At 39.7% G+C, this 21,133-nt stretch overlaps 1 protein-coding gene across 2 annotated transcripts in view; it reads left to right on the forward strand.

Moving 5' to 3' along the window:
- The first annotated feature begins 16,625 nt into the window (after positions 1-16,625).
- The window catches only part of Kcnt2 (potassium sodium-activated channel subfamily T member 2), a 354,847-nt gene continuing 350,339 nt past the window's right edge, over positions 16,626-21,133 (forward strand). For both annotated transcript variants that reach the window (XM_006994959.4, XM_042258262.2), the window contains exon 1: positions 16,626-17,249. In XM_006994959.4, the coding sequence (XP_006995021.1) occupies positions 17,155-17,249 (95 nt within the window). In that variant the 5' untranslated portion in view covers positions 16,626-17,154. The remainder of the gene's footprint in view (positions 17,250-21,133) is intronic.

The following is a 21,133-nucleotide window of genomic DNA, read 5'->3' on the forward strand; positions in this document are numbered from 1 at the left end:
TACTATTTGCCAATGGGGAACAATAGTTTAAAATATGTAGGTTTATTATTATATTTGTTCTCCTCATAAATAAATACTGTATTCCATGTTGTAGAGAAGCCACAGCACAGTGAGTAAGTTCTCTGAGGTCAGGTAGCTACTTAGTGGCCAGTTTCTGTACATTCAGAGCTTGACCCCTTGGTCATAGGATATTACTGCTTCTCAGGGGGGTGACAAAGGCCAGGCAGAGAGGAGGTTGATAAGATGAATGTGAAGGGTGGGAAAGAGGTTATCTTTTAGACCAGGGTATATCCACTTCAGAATTTGACACCTGCATACTGGAACCTCAGAGGAAGCTTCTTGAAGATTGTTTGTGTGTGTAGCTTTGTGCTGGAGTAAATTCATGCAACATTTGCCTTGAGAAAAGATACACACACTGACTTACTACTGTCACAAAATTGGTTTGCAATGAGGCTGAATAAAATAGTCCAATCTCAGCTAGCAACATCTGAAGTCATTAATAATATATGCGACCTTTATATCAGTCTTTTCAATGATATATTCTTGTATCTTGCATTCTAACATTTTGTTCTTTTTCAGAAGACTGAATTCAGAGTGTTCAAAAGAAATTAATAGTGCATGGATTGAGTGGGTGTTTATTTGTATTGATTTCCTTTCTTTTCTCATTTAGTTGAAACTATTTTTATTCATGTGTACGTGTTAGTGTGTCTTCTGAGTGTGTGTATGTGTATGTGTATATATGTGTGTGTGTGTGTATAAGTATGAGCTAGAAGAGGGCATCAGATCTTCTAAAGCTGGAGTTACAGAAGGTTGTGAGCTACCCTACATGGGTGCTGGGACCCAACCTTGAGTTCTTTGCAAGAAAAGTTCTCTTAACCACTGAAACATCTCTCCAGCCCCATTGTAAAATCTCTGTATATTGGAATATAGATAAGAAATATCTGTATATTGGAATATAGATAATATTTCTTTTTATATATTTTCATTCTTATTTTTATACAACAGAAAAAGTCCAGTAAATAGCCAATTTAAAAACATTTATACATGCAAACTGTACAAACCAAGGAGACAATGGGCATAAGAGCTTTCATTTCTTACCTTAGTGATACACTGGCTGAAAAAAAATGAAATCAGGGTTATAAAAGCAATATAGTTAATATTTTGAACACCACTTTGTGGGCAAAGGACATGCATAAATGTGCAGGATTGTACAAATTAATAATATATGCCAATAGTCTTGATTTGTTTAATATTTTCCTCTGAAAAGTGATGGTTTTCCTAATTTCCCATCAGTAGGTAACCTTTACTATTTGACTTTATTCTTAAATATGTTTCTATTATATGACTTTATTTTCAGTGGAAACTATTATTAGTTTGTAGTCTTGAGCACTACAGAATAATCTTGAAAATTTGACATTCATTTAGAATTGTCCCCAAAAAGCTATGAGTGGTTTATTTTAGCTCTCTGCATCTGTTAACATATCTTAAAAATAAGGAAACATACATATGCTACCAATATAAACCATTACCAAGTCATAGTATATTTGAAAATACTGAGTCAGGACCATTTTAATATTAGATATGACAGATAGTATATACTATAATCTTATAAAACATTCACAGAACTAATTCAGCCTTGGGTTACTCAAAGTATTTTCCTTATTTATTACATTTCTTTGTGTGCATGTGTGTGTTGTGGTGGTAAACATGCTTATGTGTGAGCACATACTATATATCCAGTATGCTTTTGATTGCTGAAGTATCATCATGGGAGTGGAAAAGTAGAAAAACATATAAAGAAATAAATACAATCATCTGGATAGTGAAGACTTTTTTTCAAATGCAATTAAAATGACCTGTATAACTGCTTGATAAAAGAGACAAATGATTGAGTGACATCTTTGCTTTGAGTGATTATGTCATTCTTCATAATAAAATGACTTTGAGGTTATAATACAGTCTTGTAGGGAAAAAAAGTCTAGAGGAAAATGAACAATAAACTGGCCTCAATTATAAGACGAGGCTAGAGAAAAAAAAATTATCTCTTTTTTTCCCTCTCTGCATTCACACATATTCCATATACAATGCATTTACCCTTTGTGACTGTCTTAATTTTGTTTCTGTTCCAGTGACAAAATATCCTAAAAGTAGCAAGGATTTTAGTTCACAGACCCAGGTTACAGGCCATCACTTCAGAGAGGTCACAGTGGCAGAGTCTTGAGGAAACTGGTCACATTTCATTCATGGTCAAGAGGCAGAGAGGAACAAATTAACACATGCATGCCAGTGCTCAGTTTTACATACAATTCACAGAATGGTGTCATGGTAATGATGCCATCCACAGTGGGTAGGTCTTTCCAACTCAATAAATGCAATCAATATAATTGTGCCCACAGAACAACATAATCTGGATGGTCCCTCATTGAGACTCTAATTCCTGGTGATACTAGACACTGCTAAGATGACAATTAAAATGAACCATCATAATGATCAAGATATGTATATTTCTCTCTACTAGCAACCAATCAACAGATACCAATCAGATGTCCAATGCTTTAATTCAATTTCCACATCCTGTTCCTGAATAGAGCCTTGCATCCCAATGGATGTCAAGTCCTAGGTGGTGACTCCCCACTTTAGATGCCAGTTGTAAGTTTTAGATTGTTTTAGCTGTGCTCCTGAACACCTGGCTCTAAATTGGGGGACTACTTCCCTAGAATTGGTTAACTTGCTAGGACAACTACAGACTTGTGGACAGCATTTTCTAGGCATTTCATGGTTTCTTACAAAGAACATAACAATCACTATAGATAAAGAGCAAGAAAAACAAACACATAGGGAAAGAAATGTGGGAAAGCCACCCTTCAGAAGCATTCATGAACTCAGCAACCTGAAAGCTCTCCAAAGTCTGTCTTATATTGTATCTATCTTATCTATCTAATCTACCTATCTAATCTACCTATCTAATCTATCTATCTAATCTATCTATCTATCTATCTATCTATCTATCTATCTATCTATCTATCTATCTACTTAACATGGCTTTATTATGTGGGTGCATTGATTATGGCATTGGAAAATGCTTATCCATTTGATCTTGGTACTCTCTTTTCTCCTTGAAGTTTGTTGGGTAGAGTGAGACTGAATGTTTCAAACCTCTAATTATTCTTTGGGCATTTTGCAACCCAACTCCAATTCTGAAGCTATCTAGATCCATATATCTCTTATCTAATAAGTATAAAAAAGACTCTTGTTACTCCAAAGATTGCAAAGGTTTTAGGAGCTTTGTGTCACGAACTACAAACAGATATCAAGTATATATTCCTCCCGACAGACAGGATTTATTGGAGGTTCCCATTAACGTTTCAGCTCACCAACAATTCCTTAGAATAAGTGTCAGTAGAAAACAAGCTGGATAAATTGTATTAGCTACTGTAATATCTTACTAAACCTCTCAATGATCTCTCTTCAGATCACTGACCTGTCATGTGTACATGGGATTTGAAAAGCACATATGGTGTTTTGTCTTTGATTTTTCTCTTTTCAGCGTTACTGACATAAGAAGTGATTCTTTTCCTATCGATGGGCATGCTTAGAATATAGGACAGGTTTTGTGCTATTACTATAGAGTGTATCTTGGCTTAAACCAGGAACCAGAGAATAAAACTAAAGTAAGTGGAGGAAAAGTATCCCTTGGTTCTTTTAGCAGAAGTAGAACTCCAGTTTGCTTTTGCTCCGGATTCTAATTTATCACTTCGGCTTGGTTGTCTTTTTGGTTGTATTCTCTGATGTTCTTTTTCTTTTCTTTTTTCTTTTTCTTTTTTGCCACACTGTAAGAGTGAATTTATCTTTCTCCACTTTCAACAGCCACCTGGAAACTGATGCTTCCCAGTTTTATAACTCTGGACAAGTATTTGCTCCTGGAGTACAGGACTGACATATTCAAATCACACAGAATTCTTCATTTGATTCTCCATAGATGGCTTAAAGAGAACTGCTGCTGAAAAGCCTAAGAGCTTAACCACGCTCTAGTTCCTTGTCCTCATGCCTTAAATACCTTTGTGCTTTCTGCCATCATTTCCTGGGATTAAAGGCTCACTTCATGGGGTTAAGGGTGTGAGTCTCCATGCCTGGCCATTTTCAGTGTGGTCTTGAACTCACAGAGATCCAGGTGGATCTCTGCCTCTGGAATGCTAGGATTAAAGGTGTGTGCTACCACTGTCTAACCTCTATGTTTAATATTGTGGCTGTTCTATTCTCTGACCCCACATAGGTTTATTAGAGTGCACAATATTTGGGGGAACACAATACCACCACAATTCTCTTTATTCTTTTGAGTCAGTTCTCTCTCTACACAGCTTCTATTCTGCTCTCTTATTTAACTCCTTTCTTGACTGATTTCTCTCTACATTTGTCTGCTGTTCCCTCTAAGTGCTATCTTAATTCCTCCATCTAGTTCTGTCCCATCTAGGTTCTCATCCATGTAGTTATTGCCCATCCTATCTCTCCGATATCCTTCTTTCTCATCTTGTTCTTCCCCACCTGGCTCTTTCTTGTCTTCTATTTCCTTCTTCTAGTCTCTCTTCTAGTCCTCCAATATAGTTCTCCTCCAATCTAGTTATCCTCAAGTCTCTGAGCTTTACAGTTATATACCTGTGCAATAACAATGATCTGGCTAAGGCAAGATCACCAGGCTTGAATTCCCTCATGGTCAAAAGGAGGGGCAATAAGACCCACACAAAAGAGCAGTAATTGTCAGCCATCATCTGCAACCCAAAAGGGAAGTGGCTAATGGAAAATGAATCAACTGAGGGCTAAATTTAGTTAATAGATCTGAGAAAGGGAATTTATGTGCTCAAACTATATTCTTAGAAGTGGTTGGGTAAAGTGTTAGGAGTCTATCAGGGACAATTGAAAATAAAACCGCCTTATTTTCCTTTGGCTCCTTATCTGTCTAACCTATCTTGGCTGCTACAGTTTTCTGTCAGGATGGGGGAGTGCACTCAGTGGCTAGGCACCCTATGTCACAGCTAGATGCATCTAGTAATAGTTAAAGGGCGATCTGGAACTAGAGATAAGATTTGGAAAAGGAGAAAGTTAAGCTTAATTAGCACATCCACCTGGCCTGGGCAATTGTCAATGTAAATCTTTACCTTCTCGGACAGATGGTCTGTTCTTAAAAAGTCTGGCAAGTTTCTCAGATAAGGTACTTTCGTCCAGAGAAGGTTCTGGCTGGATAGTTTCAGAGAGGCTTGAAATTGGGTGTCAGGCTGTGTTGCTGATATTAGCACAGTTGGGGAAGTTTGTCCAAATATTCCAATAGCATAGGGGAAATTGAGCCCAATAAATGATCAACACACTGTTCTAGAAATGGAGAAGCTACAATAGCAAGCAAGAAATTCATTTCAGGAAAACAGCTAATATTCAAGACCAATATCACCAATATTTCCTTGAGTCTTGGCTTTATCCTCTGAAAATGCCCTTAGCTTCTTCCAGGTATTAGCTTTCGCCACAGCCAACTTAATTCCTACTTCATATTCCTGCAGCTCCCAGCAACAGAGTTTGTCGCTGAACCTGGGGCGTTGGTAGGTTGTAAGCAGGCACACAAGTTTCCGTTGGCCCTGTCTCTGCCCCTACAAGGCTGTAAACATGCATGGCTTTGCCTAGTTTTTTTAAATTTATTTTTTATCCTCTCTCTTTTTTTTTATTCTTCTCTCATAAATTTCATCCCAACCATAGTTTCCCCTCCCTCCACTCCCTCCAGTCCTCCCCCCACACCTCCTCTCTTCCTCAGATCCACACTTAACTCCATTTCCCTTCAAAAAAAAAGAAAGAAAGAAAGAAAGAAAGAAAGAAAGAAAGAAAGAAAGAAAGAAAGAAAGAAAGAAAGAAAGAAAATAAAACACCAGGCCTCCCAGGTATCACCTGAACATGTCATAAAATGTTACAGTAAGTCTAGGCACAAACCCTCATATCAAAGCTGGAGGAGGCAAACCCAGTAGGAGGAAAAAGTTCCCAAGAACACATGAAAGAACCAGAGACATCCCTCACTCCCACTGTTAGGAGTCCCACAGGAACACCTAGTTACACAACCACATGCAGAGGACCTAGCTCAGAACCATATGGGTTCCCTAATTTTCATTTTAGTCTCCATGATCCCCTATGAGCCCTGTTTAGTTGATTCTGTGGGCCGTGTTCTCCTGGTGTCCTTAATACCTCTGGCTCCTACAATCCTTCCTCCCCCTCTTCTGCGGGGTTCTCCTGGCTTCGCCTAGTGTTTGGCTGTGAGTCTCTGCATCTGCTCCCATCAGTTGCTGGATAACACTTCTCTGATGAAAATTGGGTGAAACACCGATCTATGCGTATAGCAGAGAACCATTAGTAATTATTTCATTGAATTTTTTTCTAGTGGTGTTAGGTTCTGTCATGGATCTCTAGGCTGTCCATTCTCTCTTCCTTGGCCATTCGGGTGTGGGCTCCCTCTCTTGGCATGGGCTCCATCTCTTAGGGTGGGCCTCAAGTTGGACCACTCATTGATTGGCCACTCTTACAAGTTCTCTACCACCATTAACCCAGCACATCGTGTAGGCAGAACAGAGTGTAGGTCGAATGTTTGGTGGCTTGTCGGAGTCTCAGTCCCATGGTTGGAAGCCTTGCCTGGTTATAGAAGATGGCCGGCTCAGGTTCCTCATCCCCCATTACAAGGACTCTTCACTAAAGTCACCTGTAACGTCCAGGGAGTTTCCACCACACTCGACACCGCCTCTCCCTGCAAATGCTCCCCCGCCCAGTTCCGGTTGTCACTCTCAGTACTCTCTCCCTCAACATCCTCATCCCTCCTGTTCCCATCCCCACCGTCCCCCAGTCCACCTGAAAAATCTATTATGTTTCCCCTAGCCAGGGTGATCAATGTGTCCTCCTTATTACTTAATCTCTCTAGGTCTGTAAATTGTAGCAAGATCATCATTTACTTAACAGCTAATATCCACTAATAAGTGTGTACCTACCGCATTTGTCTTTCTGAGTCTGGATTTTCAGACTCATGAGGATTTTCTCTAGTTCCATCCATTTGCCTCCAAATACCATGTCATTGTTTTTTAACAGCTGACTAATACTCCATTGTGTAAATGTACTACAATTTATTTATCCATTCTTCTGTTGAAGGACATATGTTGTTTCCAGTTTCTGGCTATTATGAATAAAGCTGATATAAACACAGATGAACAAGTGTCCTTGTGGTAGGATGAAGATCCTTTGGGTATATGTCCAGGAGCAGTGTAGCTGGGTCTTGGGGTAAATAAATTCCCAACTTTCTGGGAAACAGCTGTCTCGATTTCCAAAGTGGCTGCACAAGTTTGTACTCCTAGTAACAATGGAGGACTGTTCCCCTTGCTTCACATTCTTCCCAGAATGAACTGTCACTTGTGTTTTCGATCTTAGCCATTTGACTGGTGTAAAATGGAATCACAGAGTTGTTTTGATTTGCATTGCCCTGATGGCTAAGGATGTTGAACATGTCTTCAAGTGTTTCTTGGCCATTTGAGATTCCTCTGTTCAGAATTATCCAGTTAGATCCAAACACCATTTTTAAATTGGATTATTTAGTTTGTTGATGTCTAGTTTCTTTACACACACACACACACACACACACACACACACACACACACACACACACGATATTAGCCCTATCTCAGATATGGAGTTGGTGAAAATCTTTTGCCATTATGTGGGCTGACATTTTGTACTATTGATGGTGTCTTTTGCCTTATGGAATCTTTACACTTTCATTAAGTCCCATTTATTGTCAGTCTTAGTGCCTGCACTATTTGTGTTCTGTTGAGAATGTTGTCTCCCCTGCCAATGCATTCAAGGCTATTTCCCACTTTCTCTTCTATCATGTTCAGTGTATCTGGATTTAATTTGAGGTCTTTGATTCACTTGGATGAGAGTTTTGTGCAGAGTGATAAATATGGATCTATTTGGATTCTTCTACCTGCTGACATCCAGTTAGACCAGCGTCATTTATTGAAGATGCCTTCTATTTTCCATTGTTTAATTTTGGCTTCAGTGTCAAAAATCATGTGTCCATCATTGTGTGGATTTATGTCTAGGTCTTCAATTCAATACTATTTGGTTTTTATTATTACAACCCTGTAATAGGGCTTGAAATCGGGGATGATGATTCCTCAGAAAGTGCTTTTATTGTACAGCATTGTTTTAGTTATTCTGGGTTTTTTTTTCTGTATGAAGTTGAGTATTGTATTCTTAAGGTTTGTAAAGAATTGTGTTAGAATTTTCATGGGGATTATGTTGGATCGATGGATTGCTTTTAGTAAGATTGCCATTTTTACTATATTAATCGTATCTATCCATGAACATGGGAGATATTTCCATCTTCTGATATATTCTTCAATTTCTGTCTCCAAGGATATGAAATTCTTATCATACGGGTCTCTCACTTGGTTGAATAGAGTTAGCCCAAGATATTTTATATGTGGCTATTGTAAAGGATGTTGTTTCCCTGACTTCCTTTTCAGCCTGTTTGTTGTTTGTATACAGGAGGGCTACTGATTTTTATTTTTTAGTTAATCTTGTATCCAGCCACTTCAATGAAAGTGTTTATCAGCTGTAGGAGTTCACTGGTAGAGTTTTTAGGGTTTCTTAGATATAATATCATATCATATACAAATAATGATCCTTTGACTTCTTCCTTTCCAATTTGTATGCCCTTGACCTGCTTTAGTTGTCTTATTGTTCTAGCTAGAACTTCAAGTGCTATTTTGAATAGATATTGAAGAGAATGGACAGCCTTGTCTAGTTTCTGATTTTAGTGGAATTGCTATAAGTTTTTCTTCCTTTAATTTGATGTTCCTAACAGAGTGCTGCATATTGCCTTTATTATGTTTAGGAATATCCCTTGTATCCCTGGTCTCTGAGACTTTATTTTTTAATCATGAATGGAAGTTGGATTTTCTCAAAGGCTTTTTCAGAATCTAACAAGTGGATCATGTGATTTTTTTTCCTTTCAGTTTGTTTATGTCATGGATTACAATGACTATTTTCTTATGTGGAACCATCCTAGTATTTCTTGGATGAAACCTACTTGATCATGGTGCATGATCTTTTGTTTTATGAGTTCTTGGATTCAGTTTGCAAGCATTTTAGTGAGTATTTTTGCACCTTTGTTCATGAGGGAAATTAGTCTCTACTTCTCTTTCCTTGTTGAATATTTGTGTGGTTTGGGTATCAGGGTGACTGTGGACTCATAACTGAACTTGTCAATGTTCCTTCTGTTTCTATATTGTGAAATAATTTGAGGAGTATTGGTGTTAGTTCTATTTTGAAACTCTGGGAGAAATCTGAGCTAAAACCTTATGACCGTGGGCTTTGTGTGTGTGTGTGTGTGTGTGTGTGTGTGTGTGTGTGTGTGTGTGTGTGGCGGCGGGGGGGGGGTGGTGGTGGTTGGGAGGTTTTCAATTTCCTGCTTCTATTTCCTTAGGTGTAATAGGTCTATTTAAATTGTTTATCTGATCTTGATTTAACTTTGGTAAGTGGTATCTATGGAGATTGTTATCCATTACTTTTAGATTTTCCATTTTTGTAGAGTATACATTTTTAAAGTATGACCTAATGATTCTTTGATTTCCTCTGTGTTTGTTGTTATGTCCCCCTTTTTGTTGTTTCAGATTTTGTTAATTTTTATATTCTCTCTCTGTCTTTTAGTTAGTGTAGATAAGGGTTTGTCTGTCTTGTGGATTTTCTCAAAGAACCAACTCTTTGTTTCATTGATTCCTTGTATTGTTCTTTTCATTTCTATTTAATTGATCTTAGCCTTCAGTTTGATTATTTCCTGCTGTCTACTCCTCTTGGATTACCTTGCTTCTTTTTGTTCAGGAGCTTTTAGGTGTGCTCTTAAGTTGCGAGTATTAAATCTTTCTAATTTCTTTGTGTAAGCATTTAGTACTATGAAGTTGCCTCTTAGCACTGCTTTTATTGTGTTTATGTATGTTGTGCATTCATTTTCATTGTATTCTAGGAAGTCTTTAATTTCTTTCTTTATTTCTGCTTTGATCTAGCAGTCATTTGGTTGAGAATTGTTCAGTTTCCATGAGTTTGTAAGCTTTCTGTTGTTTCTATTCTTTTTTTTTTTTTTTTTTTTTTTTTGGTTTTTCGAGACAGGGTTTCTCTGTGTAGCTTTGTGACTTTCCTGGAACTCACTTGGTAGCCCAGGCTGGCCTTGAACTCACAAAGATCCGCCTACCTCTGCCTCCCAAGCGCTGGGATTAAAGGCGTGCGCCACCACCGCCCGCCGGCTATTGTTTCTATTCTTGAAAATCCAGGTTTAATCCTTGGTGGTCTGATAGGATGCAGGTGGTTATTTCAATTTTCTTGTACCTGTTGATAGTTGCTTTGTGATGGAGTATGTGGTCAGTTTTTGAGAATGTTCTGTGAGGTGCTGAGAAGAAAGTATATTCTCTTGTGTTTGGGTGAAATGTTCTCCAAGTACCTGTTATGTCCATTTAGTTCATAACAAGTATTGGCTCCATTATTTTTCTTTTAGTTTTTGTCTGGATGATCTGCCCATTGGTGTGAATAAGGTATTGATTTCTCCCACTATCAATGAGTGAAGTTCAGAGTGTGATTTAGGCTTTGGCAGTATTTCCTTTATAAACCCGGGCGCCTTTGAGTTTGGGCATAGATTTTAAGAATTGAAAGATCATTTTGGTGTATTTTTCCTTTGAAAATGAAATGTTCCTTCCTTGTCTGTTTTGATTAATTTTGGTTTGGAGTTTATTTTGTTAGATATTATAATGACTACACCAGATTGTTTCTTAACTCCATTTGCTTGGAAAATCTTTTTCCATGCCTTTATTCTGAGGTAATATCTATTTTTGATGTTGAGGTATGTTTCTTGTACACAGCAGAAGGCTGGATCCTGTTTTCCCACCCATTCTGTTAGCCTGTGTCTTTTTTTTTTCTGGGGAATTGAGTCTATTGATATTGAGAGATAATAATGACCAATGACTGTTAATTCCTGTTATTTTGTTGTTGTTAGTGGTGGTGGTGGTAGTGTGTGTGTGTGTGTGTGTGTGTGTGTGTGTGTGTGTGTGTGTGTATGTGTGTGTGTTTTCCTTCTTTTGATTTTGCTGGTGTGAGATTATTTCCTGTGTTTTTGTGGGTGTAGTTCACCTCCTTGAGTTGGAGTTTTCCTTCTAATACTTTCTGTAGTGATGGATTTGTGGATCGATATTATTTAAATTTGACTTTATCATGTAATATCTTGTTTCTCCATTTATGGTGATTCAAAGTTTTGCTGGGTATAGTAGTCTGGGCTGGCATCTGTGGTCTGTTAAGAGTCTGCAGGACATATATCCTGGCCCTTTTCCCTTTCAGATTTTAATGCTATTTCTTTGTTCTGTATATTTAGATTTTTGATTACTGTGTGGTGAGGGGACTTTCTTTTCTGGTCCAATCTATTTGGTGTTTTGTAAGCTTCTTGTACCTTTATAGGCATGTCCTTCTTTAGGTTAGGAAAATTTTCTTCTATGAGTTTGTTAAAAATATTTCTGGGTGTTTAATCTGAGATACTTCTTCTTCTACTCCTATTGTTTTTCTTTTAGGTTTGGTCTTTTCATAATGTCCCAGATTTCCTGGATGTTTTGTGCCAGGATTTTTTTAGATTTAACATTTTCTTTGATGTATATATTTCTTCTATTGTATCTTCAAAGTCTCAGATTCTCTCTTCCATCACTTGTTTTCTATTGGTGATGTTTGCATCTGTAGTTCCTGTTCACTTACCTAGATTTTCTGTTTCTAGAATTCTCACAGTTTGTGTTTAATTTATTGTTTCTATTTCCATTTTCAGGTCTTGAACAGTTTTATTCATTTCTTTCAACTGTTTTTTTTCTCTTGGCTTTCTTTAAAAGATTTATTCACTTCATCTTTAATGAACTTTATCATTTTCATAAACTTGGTTTTAAGGTCATTTTCTTGTGCTTCATCTGTGTTGGAATAGTCGGGGCTTGGTGTAGTAGGATAGCTGGGCTCTGATGGTGACATATTGCCTTGGCTGTTGTTGATTGTGTTCTTATACTGGTGTCCAGGCATCTGGCTTTGGTGTGATTATAGGTGTAGTTGCCGATTTTTGAGTTTGTCTTTGTTCATTGATTGCTGTTTCTTCTCTGGTGTTCAGGCTGTAATGGCTTGTGGTTGAGTAGTGAGTCTCCACTTGAGTTAGGGGCTGGGTTTCTGATGGCCAGGGTGGCCTCTGGTCCAGCAGGGGGTTTCCACTTGAGTTGGGGATGGAGTTCTGGCAGTTGGTATGGCTTCTGGTCTATCAGGGGGTCTTCCACAGGAGGTAGGAGCTTGTATATGGTTATGGGAAGTGTTGAGGCCACTGGGGGTAGGCTGGGCAGGCATTGAGTGGGGATAGTCCCAGGTGGGTGGCCTGCCAGCAGTTATGGTGCCTGGTGGGTCCTCTGGTTAAGCAAGGGGCCTCTGCTGGCACAGGGGGACTGGCCAAGGAGGGGAGGGGTGGGTGTGGGTAAGGTGGATGGGCATTGAGATAGTAGGGGTAGTTGTCAGGCAAGTGGCCTACATAGAGTTCTGCTTGCTGGTGTGGTCTATGGTGGAGCAGGGGCCTTCTCCTGGAGTTGTGTGCCTGGATATGGTGATGAAGATAGGGGAAGTAGTTGGGGGTAGGTGGGCTGGGCACTGAGTGAGTGGGAGCAGTTAGCAGGTGAGGGGATTACCTGGTGTTCTGTTGGCTAGTGTGGCCTCTGGTGTAGCAGGGAGCTTCCCCACTGGAGTTTGTGGGTGGGGATATTGCTTTGCTCAGCTTTTATTGTGGGTGTACAAATCAAACTCAGATTCTTGTTCATCTGCTATAAGCACTCTTATCTGCTCGGCCATCTCTCCAGCCCTTCACCAGGGCCTTCTTTCTAGCTGTTCTGTGTACTCTAGGACATGCTACCCTACTGTCTATACACCACCCCTCATTTTCCATTCACTGGTATAAGTGTCAACTCCTTCATCAGAAGGCCTTCCCTCTTAATTTTCCATCTTCAGAAACAGGTGTCTCTGTGTGCTCAGCAGCCCATGGTAATCTCTGCTGAGACCCCTCACACTCCATTGCCTTTTCTGCACAGTCAGTCCTCCACTTCCCCTGCTTGCAATCCCTTATCCTTTGGATCATGAGAAAGTCAAGCCAAAGTAACTGCTTAGAATAGAACATATTCACACAGTTATGTTAGGTAGCTTAAAGCTGTTATCTGAATGAATGGCATCATTGCCTGCATACTAAGGTCCTATGAGGTACACATAGGTACATATAGGTACATATACAATGTTTTTGTTTTCTTTTTAAATTTTATTTTTCAGTAGTCCTTGTAGGTCTATGTAGACATGATAATAACAGTTTGTGTATTTTGCCCATAAATTATGTATCTGTCTAAGTACATTTATATATACATACCTTTGTACACACACAAATCATTTTTAAGTTTTAGATAAAATTATCCATTTTTGTCTCTGACTGCAATTATGTTAATTATGCACAAAATGAATAAATTATTAATTGTTAATAAAACCATTCTTCACTTATAGGAATTAATATTTTCTTGTGTTAAAACATTTGTATAATCAACATATTGGAAAGGAAAAAAGTTTGAAAATAACATTTGTTAGTCAAATAGAAAGAAATTGGAAAATGTCTTCAAATGTGCTTTCTAGAAAATAAAATTAAAATTTCAAAAACCAAGGAATTATTAACATTCATTTGATTCTCTTTATTAGCATAATTATTTAGAACATTTTTGGTGAGGTATGCTTATGACCTAGCTCCTCTATTGCTTATGTGTTGTGTGTGACTAATCTTTTCTTGTGTGTGTTTGTGTGTGTGTGTTTGTGTAGTAACTATGAAGGACACTGTAAGACTTGAAGTCCTCAATGTATGAAAGTTAAGTAGAGATGGTGTTTGACTAAGGTAAGGAAAAAATGACATTCATAGGCAAATGAGATGGGTTAGCCAATGTTAATTCTTGTGTGAACTACAGAATATCATCTGTGAAACATCATTAAAACAAAAATCCTTCACATCAAGTAACTCTTCAGATCCCTTGCATACTTGGACTTGAGGGTAAGGTGTGTGTGTGTGTGTGTGTGTGTGTGTGTGTGTGTGTGTGTATACACAAAGATGGAAGGAGAACAATCTCTTCTACTGCTATTCATCCATACTAGGAGATGTATAGGAAACCTGCCAGCACTAGCTAGAATTACATAGTTTAGGAATGTAATGTGCAGCATCAAGTTTGAATTCATTTCCCCAGATTGAATCTCATGTCATAGTAGAATAGAAGCTTTTCCGTATACACAGAGAAAAAGATTAGATGAGATAAAAGACTGGAAGCACACAGTAAAGAGAGAAACCAAGGTAAAGCTCAGAACCAGAAAATATGTTAACAGCAGGGAATGCATTGACATGATAAGAAACAAAGCACAAAAAGTGTATAGGGCAGGTTTGAGAACTAGAAGCCAAAATTAATGACAAAAGAAACAGTCTGTCATTAAAAGTGGGGAAAAAAGAGCAAAAAGATCTCTCCATTATAAATAGCAAAACTTATTTGATACCCATGATTACTGCATTTTAAGAATGTCAGAATGGTTTGTTTTTTTTTTGTATTTTTTTTTTTTTTGTAGCAATCCTTTAATTTTTTTCCCTGAAGTTGGAGAATTGGGAACTTTTGACTCTGATCACACTTTTGTGGTACAGAGAAAAACAGCATGCCCTTATCGTAGCTATGTTTAACTGTTTTGGCTGAGTGCACTAGGACATAGTGATCACTGTCCTTAATGGCTAGCTGGGTATGGCTTTGGGAGCCAATCAGATCTTTCCTCACTCTTGCTAACAGAGTCATTCTATGCTGTACTGCTATCTGATGATATCCAGGTCTCAACTAAGAGGACAACCACTAAAGTGGAAAATAAGAAGCTTGGCCCCATCTTAAACATCTCACTTACCCTGAATCTAGCACGTGGTAGTTATTTCATGTGTTCCCTTTGTTAGTATCTCAATACATTTCTGGGGCAAGATTGGGCCATTTTCAAGGCACTGAACAAGAAAAGGAGGAGAAAAGACATTCAAGATACACAGACAGTGAGTGAATCAAGAGGTCAGAATGTGACAGACACCACAAAATGAAGTATGGAGAGTTCCAAGGAAGAAGGCAACCCATTCACCTGGGAAGAGCTGGGAAGTCTAAAGGAGGCATGATGTGGGAGCCAGGTCTAGAGGAAAGAGCAGCAAGGGGAAGACCCATGGGGAACACGGCCAGGCCCCTTCAACTGTTTGCTACTATTTTTTAATTTTATTTTATGTGCATTAGTGTTTTGCCATGGGTTTCAGGTTCCCTGGAACTGGAGTTACAGACAGTTATGTGCTGCCAGGTGGTTGCTGGGAATTGAATCCACGACCTCTGGAAGAGCAGCCAGTGCTCTTAACCACTGAGCCATCGCTCCAGCTTCTTCTGCTTGCTACTATTAATTCATCGGCTCTCACACCAATTTTGCTGATTTTTTTCCTTCATTTTAGCTCTCTTTATGACTTCTCTCCTAAATGATCTCCACTAAGAATGAACCAAAACGAATTAATTACTTTATCTTTGATAAGCAAATTAGCCCCCCCCCCAAAAAAAACAAAAAACCCCTGAAACAACAATAAAACGAGAGCAAAAAAGTTTACCTGATCCTCATTTTACTGTTTCCTATTTCCACCCTCACTTTAAGATTGCCGAGGCCTGGTTGGTTCCTTTTCATGTGTTTCTTGACCCCAGGAAAAGTGTGTTTATTAAGCTCTTGTTTGGCTCCATTGTGGCTCCATTTTCACGAAGATGGTCTTGTTCCTACACACAAACTTTGGTATTTCCTAGTCAGGGCCAGAGCAGTGCATGTCTTTGCTTTCCTGAGGTGCAGTGGGCTGTGGCTGTTTCTGTGTGCATGCGCCTTGGGGTATTCGTTCCTGAAGGGAAAAACCAGTGTGTGCGACTGGAACCAGAGGTAGTAGGGTAGTAGGGTTGAGAAAAGCCCAGGGAGCTGGTGACTAGCCAGCTCGGAGTCCTGAGTTCTTGCTCTCCTCTGACCTTGTGCAGCGCCCCTTTTGGAATACATTGACACCTAGGACCCCACAGGCTCCCAGCGGCACCAGCAACAGTTACTCAGTAGAGTCTTGCCCTGCCTTGCTTCCGGGGTGCTCTCCTGGTTTTCATTTAAATATTCCTCAGACCAGGGAAACACCTCCTTTTTTCTTAGAATGTAAGAAGGGAGGCGGGGGAAAAAAGGACTTTCCTTGGGCTGAGAGCGGGGATTCACTGTCCAGAAACAATCCATTCCCACTACGCCCCCAGAAGCTATAGGCGACCACGGCCAGGATGCTGGTGACACTTGGGAGCCTTCCTCAGACCCCTCTCCCCCTTCCCAAGAAGGGTCTGGAGCTCGGGGGATCGGCTAATGAGCTCGCCCCCATTGGTTGTCCCCAAGGCACCCTCATGCCGTCACTGTGTTATGCTAATGAGGGGGAGGCTCATTGGCTGGGCCTCCAGCAAGTGCTTGGAAAGACCTGTGCAGGGAGAGCGGAGCCCACCGCCTTTGCTCCCGCCTTCGCCCGCCGGGCTGCGCCCAGAGCTCCCTTGCTCGCCGGGGATGCCCTGGTGGGAGGCTCTGGTCCCTGCCTTTCAGGAAAGTGCCTGGCCATCACGCGGCGCTCACGCCCACCACCTGCCCTCTTTCTAGGCACCGCGCGATTTTTCTTTTTTTGTCGGTGAAGTAACTTTTGCATTCCCGCCTCCCCCCACCACCCCAAACGGTCCCAGGGACCAGAGGCGGCGCCGAGCCTGGGGGCGGTTCCTTGGCAGCGCCGGTTCGAGTCGCAGCCAGACTTTTGCTCCTGGGCTAGGTTTGCATCATCCCCATCACACCCTCGGGGAAGAGGAGCCAGCCCCCTTTCCAGCCTCAGCTTCCGGCCGAGCGACCCCTCCCCCTCCGGGTCCCCCCAGGCCCTTTTCCTACCTTCCTCAGCAGGGCACCCCCTCTGCAGCACTCGCTGCCCCCTCGCTGCCCTCCTCCATCTCTTGTTGGATGTTGCCCACTCCTTAAGGAAGGATGGTTGATTTGGAGAGCGAAGTGCCCCCTCTGCCTCCCAGGTACAGATTTCGGGATTTGCTGCTAGGGGACCAAGGCTGGCAAAATGATGACAGGTGAGTGGCCTGGTGCAATGTTCCACAAATACTGCTTGCAAGGGGACTAGACTGGAGGGATGTGGGGAGGATGGAGGGAGAGAAAGGGAGATCAGCTCTGAGGGAGTAAAAGGGACTCTATACCTCTCCATTTTGACTGTAGAGCAGTCGCTGTGGACGAGGAACTCTTTTCCTTTCCACTTTCTCATTCTTCCGATGCATTTGTTGCATCTATTAGATATTCTTTGTCTATCTGTGCTTCCCCTGGTTGTGTATGCTGCTGCAAGCAGAGGTACAATCACATCCAAATGGCACGCAGTTTCAGTGTCAAATGTTTCTCGTTGTTTTCCCTTGGTGTAGCTAATCCACCCCATAAATGCATCCAAGGGGTTGAAAAAAAAAACAAAAACAAAAACACAGTGGAAACTTAAAATCTCCTGCACCCACTTTCTTACTCCTTGTCAGTGTTATCTCGGCTAGATGTTTGCTTGCCACTCGGCATTTTCTGCCGTTTAAATATTAGGAGTTCAGGTGGGCAATTGGTTTAAATATGTAACAGGTAGTTTGTGAAGCAAGAACGCTTGGTATAGAAAATACACCGAACAGGGGTTCTTGTGGCATGATTATCATATTTCCACCCAAATCCTGCATATCTCAAAATGATAACATAAGTTTCAAAGCTGAAATATTTATTACTAGCAAAACATTGCCTATGTGTTTTTTATCAATGGCATTAAAGCTTTGTGCAATCTAACTTGCAAGATGCTCTGGATAGTTTTTTTTTTTTTTAAAGCACACTTTATATTTCATTGAATCGTTTTCTAGAATGGTAATTTCACATGTCACGTGCCACATTTTCTTGCTTTTAAGTAATATATGTATAACTAAGCTCTCAGCAAAGCTTAAGTGATCCCCTGAAGTTCAGTTTGGCATTAACGTTCTGTTTGAATTAGATGAAAGGTCCATTATTGGTCCAATCTGAAGTCTCTTCTGCATTCACCACTGGGCAATATGCCCACTGCTTTTTCATCACCTTCTTGGTTCCCAGTGCTAACTCATATCCCAATACTCTGGGGATTCTGTCCTGGAATTCAGTTATGGGCATCTTTCTGGTCTCACATTAGTAACTTAATGACATATGCATGTATGCTCTGTGGAGGTTACTGTTTCCATTGACTCTCCTCTCTTTAGGGGGAACCTTGCATATTGCTTAGAAATTTAAAGAACATGTTCTTGGGTTATTTGCCATGTATCTAAAAGAAGGTGTTAATTGGAACTAACTGGAGTTAACTGGATAATTAAATGGATGTTTAAATGAGTTTACAGTGCTTACTGACATTTAGATAAACTATCTTGTCCCAGTGAAACAACTTAAAAAATTCAGCACAGGGGTTCTGGTGATGGGATTTACATTTCTTTAGGGACTTGAGGCTCATTACGTCTAGAACAGAAATCCGTACAGGAAGTAAGAGGTAGATTGAATCCTTAGAGCACACACTGGCCACAGTGGCATAGTGTTATTTATTTATTTTAAGTCTATCCCAAATGCTAGTTGTTCATTAAAGCTTTTATAAAGTTTCTATCTTAGTATTTAATGATACAGAGTTGGGGGTAGCTGCGCTTCCTATATGCCAATGTGTCACTTTAAAACACTTGGTCACAGTCATTTAAAATTTATATTTGCAAAAGGTTTGTTCCAGCTTAACTTTAATTTAAAAATCTACTTACATTTATCATTGAAATGAAGTATTTACTATTGATGAACCATTTTAGATGTTCAAAGAGTTTAGAAGATTAAACTGATTTTGGTGACCTTGTAAAAGTTAATGTTAAATTGCATTTGTTTTCTTACTTTTATTACTAAGAAATTTTTATTCGTTTTACACACCAACCACAGATCCCCCTCTCTTCCATCCTCCCGCCACGCCAGCTTTATCCCCCCAACCCAACCCCCATTCCCACCTCCTCCAAGGCAAGGCATTTATTTTGTTATTAGTCTTTGAAGGCGAGACCATTACAGTCAGAGAGAACAGATTTCAGTGTTTTGCTTATACCCCCATAGTTGAGTGGCCTTGGGTAAGTCATTTGGAGATTCTGAGCTTTAGCAATCTTATGTTCATAGTGTGAATATGTACTTCAGAAGTGTCAACCTCATGGAATATTGACAAGAAAGAGGCTGGGGTGGCACAGGACTAATGCGGCACATTTCAGTAGTTCTCATACTTGCCCTGAAAACTAGCCAATTTTTCCAGCAACCAGGAAACCAGGATTCTGGAAGACTGAACACATGCCATGGATAATATCTCTTATAAGAATAAAGATAATTCAAGATAACTCCATTTAAGTTCTTTGTGACTTGACTTCTTCAAAACTCTTAAGCTAAAAGGAAACTTGAGTTTCTTCCATTTGAATTGTAAATGATAAATACATCGCTTCTAACCTCGTTTCTTTCTAAATGTTGGTTCTCTTACCATTCCCAGTTGTGCTTCTTTCCTCCCCCTCTTCTTTCTTTCTTGTTTCAGGATCTAAAACTTGTATGTGGTGAGCCATGCCACTTCTGTTTGATAAGAGCACACGTTCCTCTTTGCAATTAAGTCTGAGCAGAGAGCTTGATCTACTCAGCTGCATATGTTGGTTCAATTCCTAAGGAGTTGAGGAAGAAACACTTCCATGAAGGAGTTTGCAGACTCTCTCCACCAACCCAGGCACTGAGGGCTCTGTTCTTATTTTTTATACTTCCTTCCACAAATACCTTCTGCATCACCTCACCCTGCCCAGTCATTCCAGGAGCACACTGGACATTAAGTGTGGCTGGAGAAGAGGTCGTTAGAGTGACAATGAGCAAACAGGGAGTTGTTTTATATGGATGCCAGTACCTTTCTTCTTGGATAGAATAATTTAGAACATGTTTACTATATTGTGTTCAATAAAACTCTAGTTGCCCACAGTGGTTATTGTTTTCTTCATGCAAAGTTTATAGCCCAACTGACTGCTGTTTTCAGTGTCACTATCCAAATTAATCTCTTCGTTGACTTCTGGGGAAATCAGAATCTAGATGGCCATCTTCTCTATTTAGAATGACATCCTAGAGATGACGGAAGATGTTTGTTCTAACTATAGGGAGGTGAACCTTTTTACCCCCACCCCACACTTTAAGAATTTTAAGCTAAATCTCAGTAGGACATGCTTGTAAAATTACATGAGGATGTGATAGATACATGAAGAGGTGATCTTGAAGAGAACATAAAAATGCTGATGAGCCTATTAGGATACAAAAAGTAGCTCAGACTTATGGCCTGAAACTCACTATAGCTTAGGTTGCTCTCAGATCCATGAAAGTCCTGCCTCAGCCTCTCACGTGGTGGGTTTGCATGCTTGAGCCATCAAAACTGGCTTGAGAAAGTAGTAATATAATATAATATAAAATATATTTTATATTTCTCTGATATAACTTAGGATAGGTAGGTCACCAAAATTTATATTGTGCTACCTCTCTGTAGGTAAGCTTGAGCCTACCCTAACCAATACACATACAGTAAGCAGGTAATATATGTAATATGCATGTAGTAGTATTAGATATGCAATATTTAAAGTATGTGAACACATTATCTCAGCGTCATCTTATATAATCAACTCTCATCTGCATATGGTAGCCTTTTCTGCATAGAAGATGAGTTAGCCCCAGCAGTGCTGAGAATGGTTGATGGCATTAGTTCTGTGAGATTTTGAACTAAATTTGACAGTTACTGAATGAGAACACAACTTTTGCCTTGAGGATGTCTGTTGTGCATATAATACATATTTATTTCTTTGAATTCCGAGTATAACACAAACATATATTTCAAATGATTTCTATAAATGATTTTTTTCCAATCTCTCCATTCAGCCAGTATTTGAATGTTTGT

This window comes from Peromyscus maniculatus, chromosome 11, assembly GCF_049852395.1.
Source record: "Peromyscus maniculatus bairdii isolate BWxNUB_F1_BW_parent chromosome 11, HU_Pman_BW_mat_3.1, whole genome shotgun sequence".
Classification (NCBI taxonomy): Eukaryota; Metazoa; Chordata; class Mammalia; order Rodentia; family Cricetidae; genus Peromyscus; species Peromyscus maniculatus.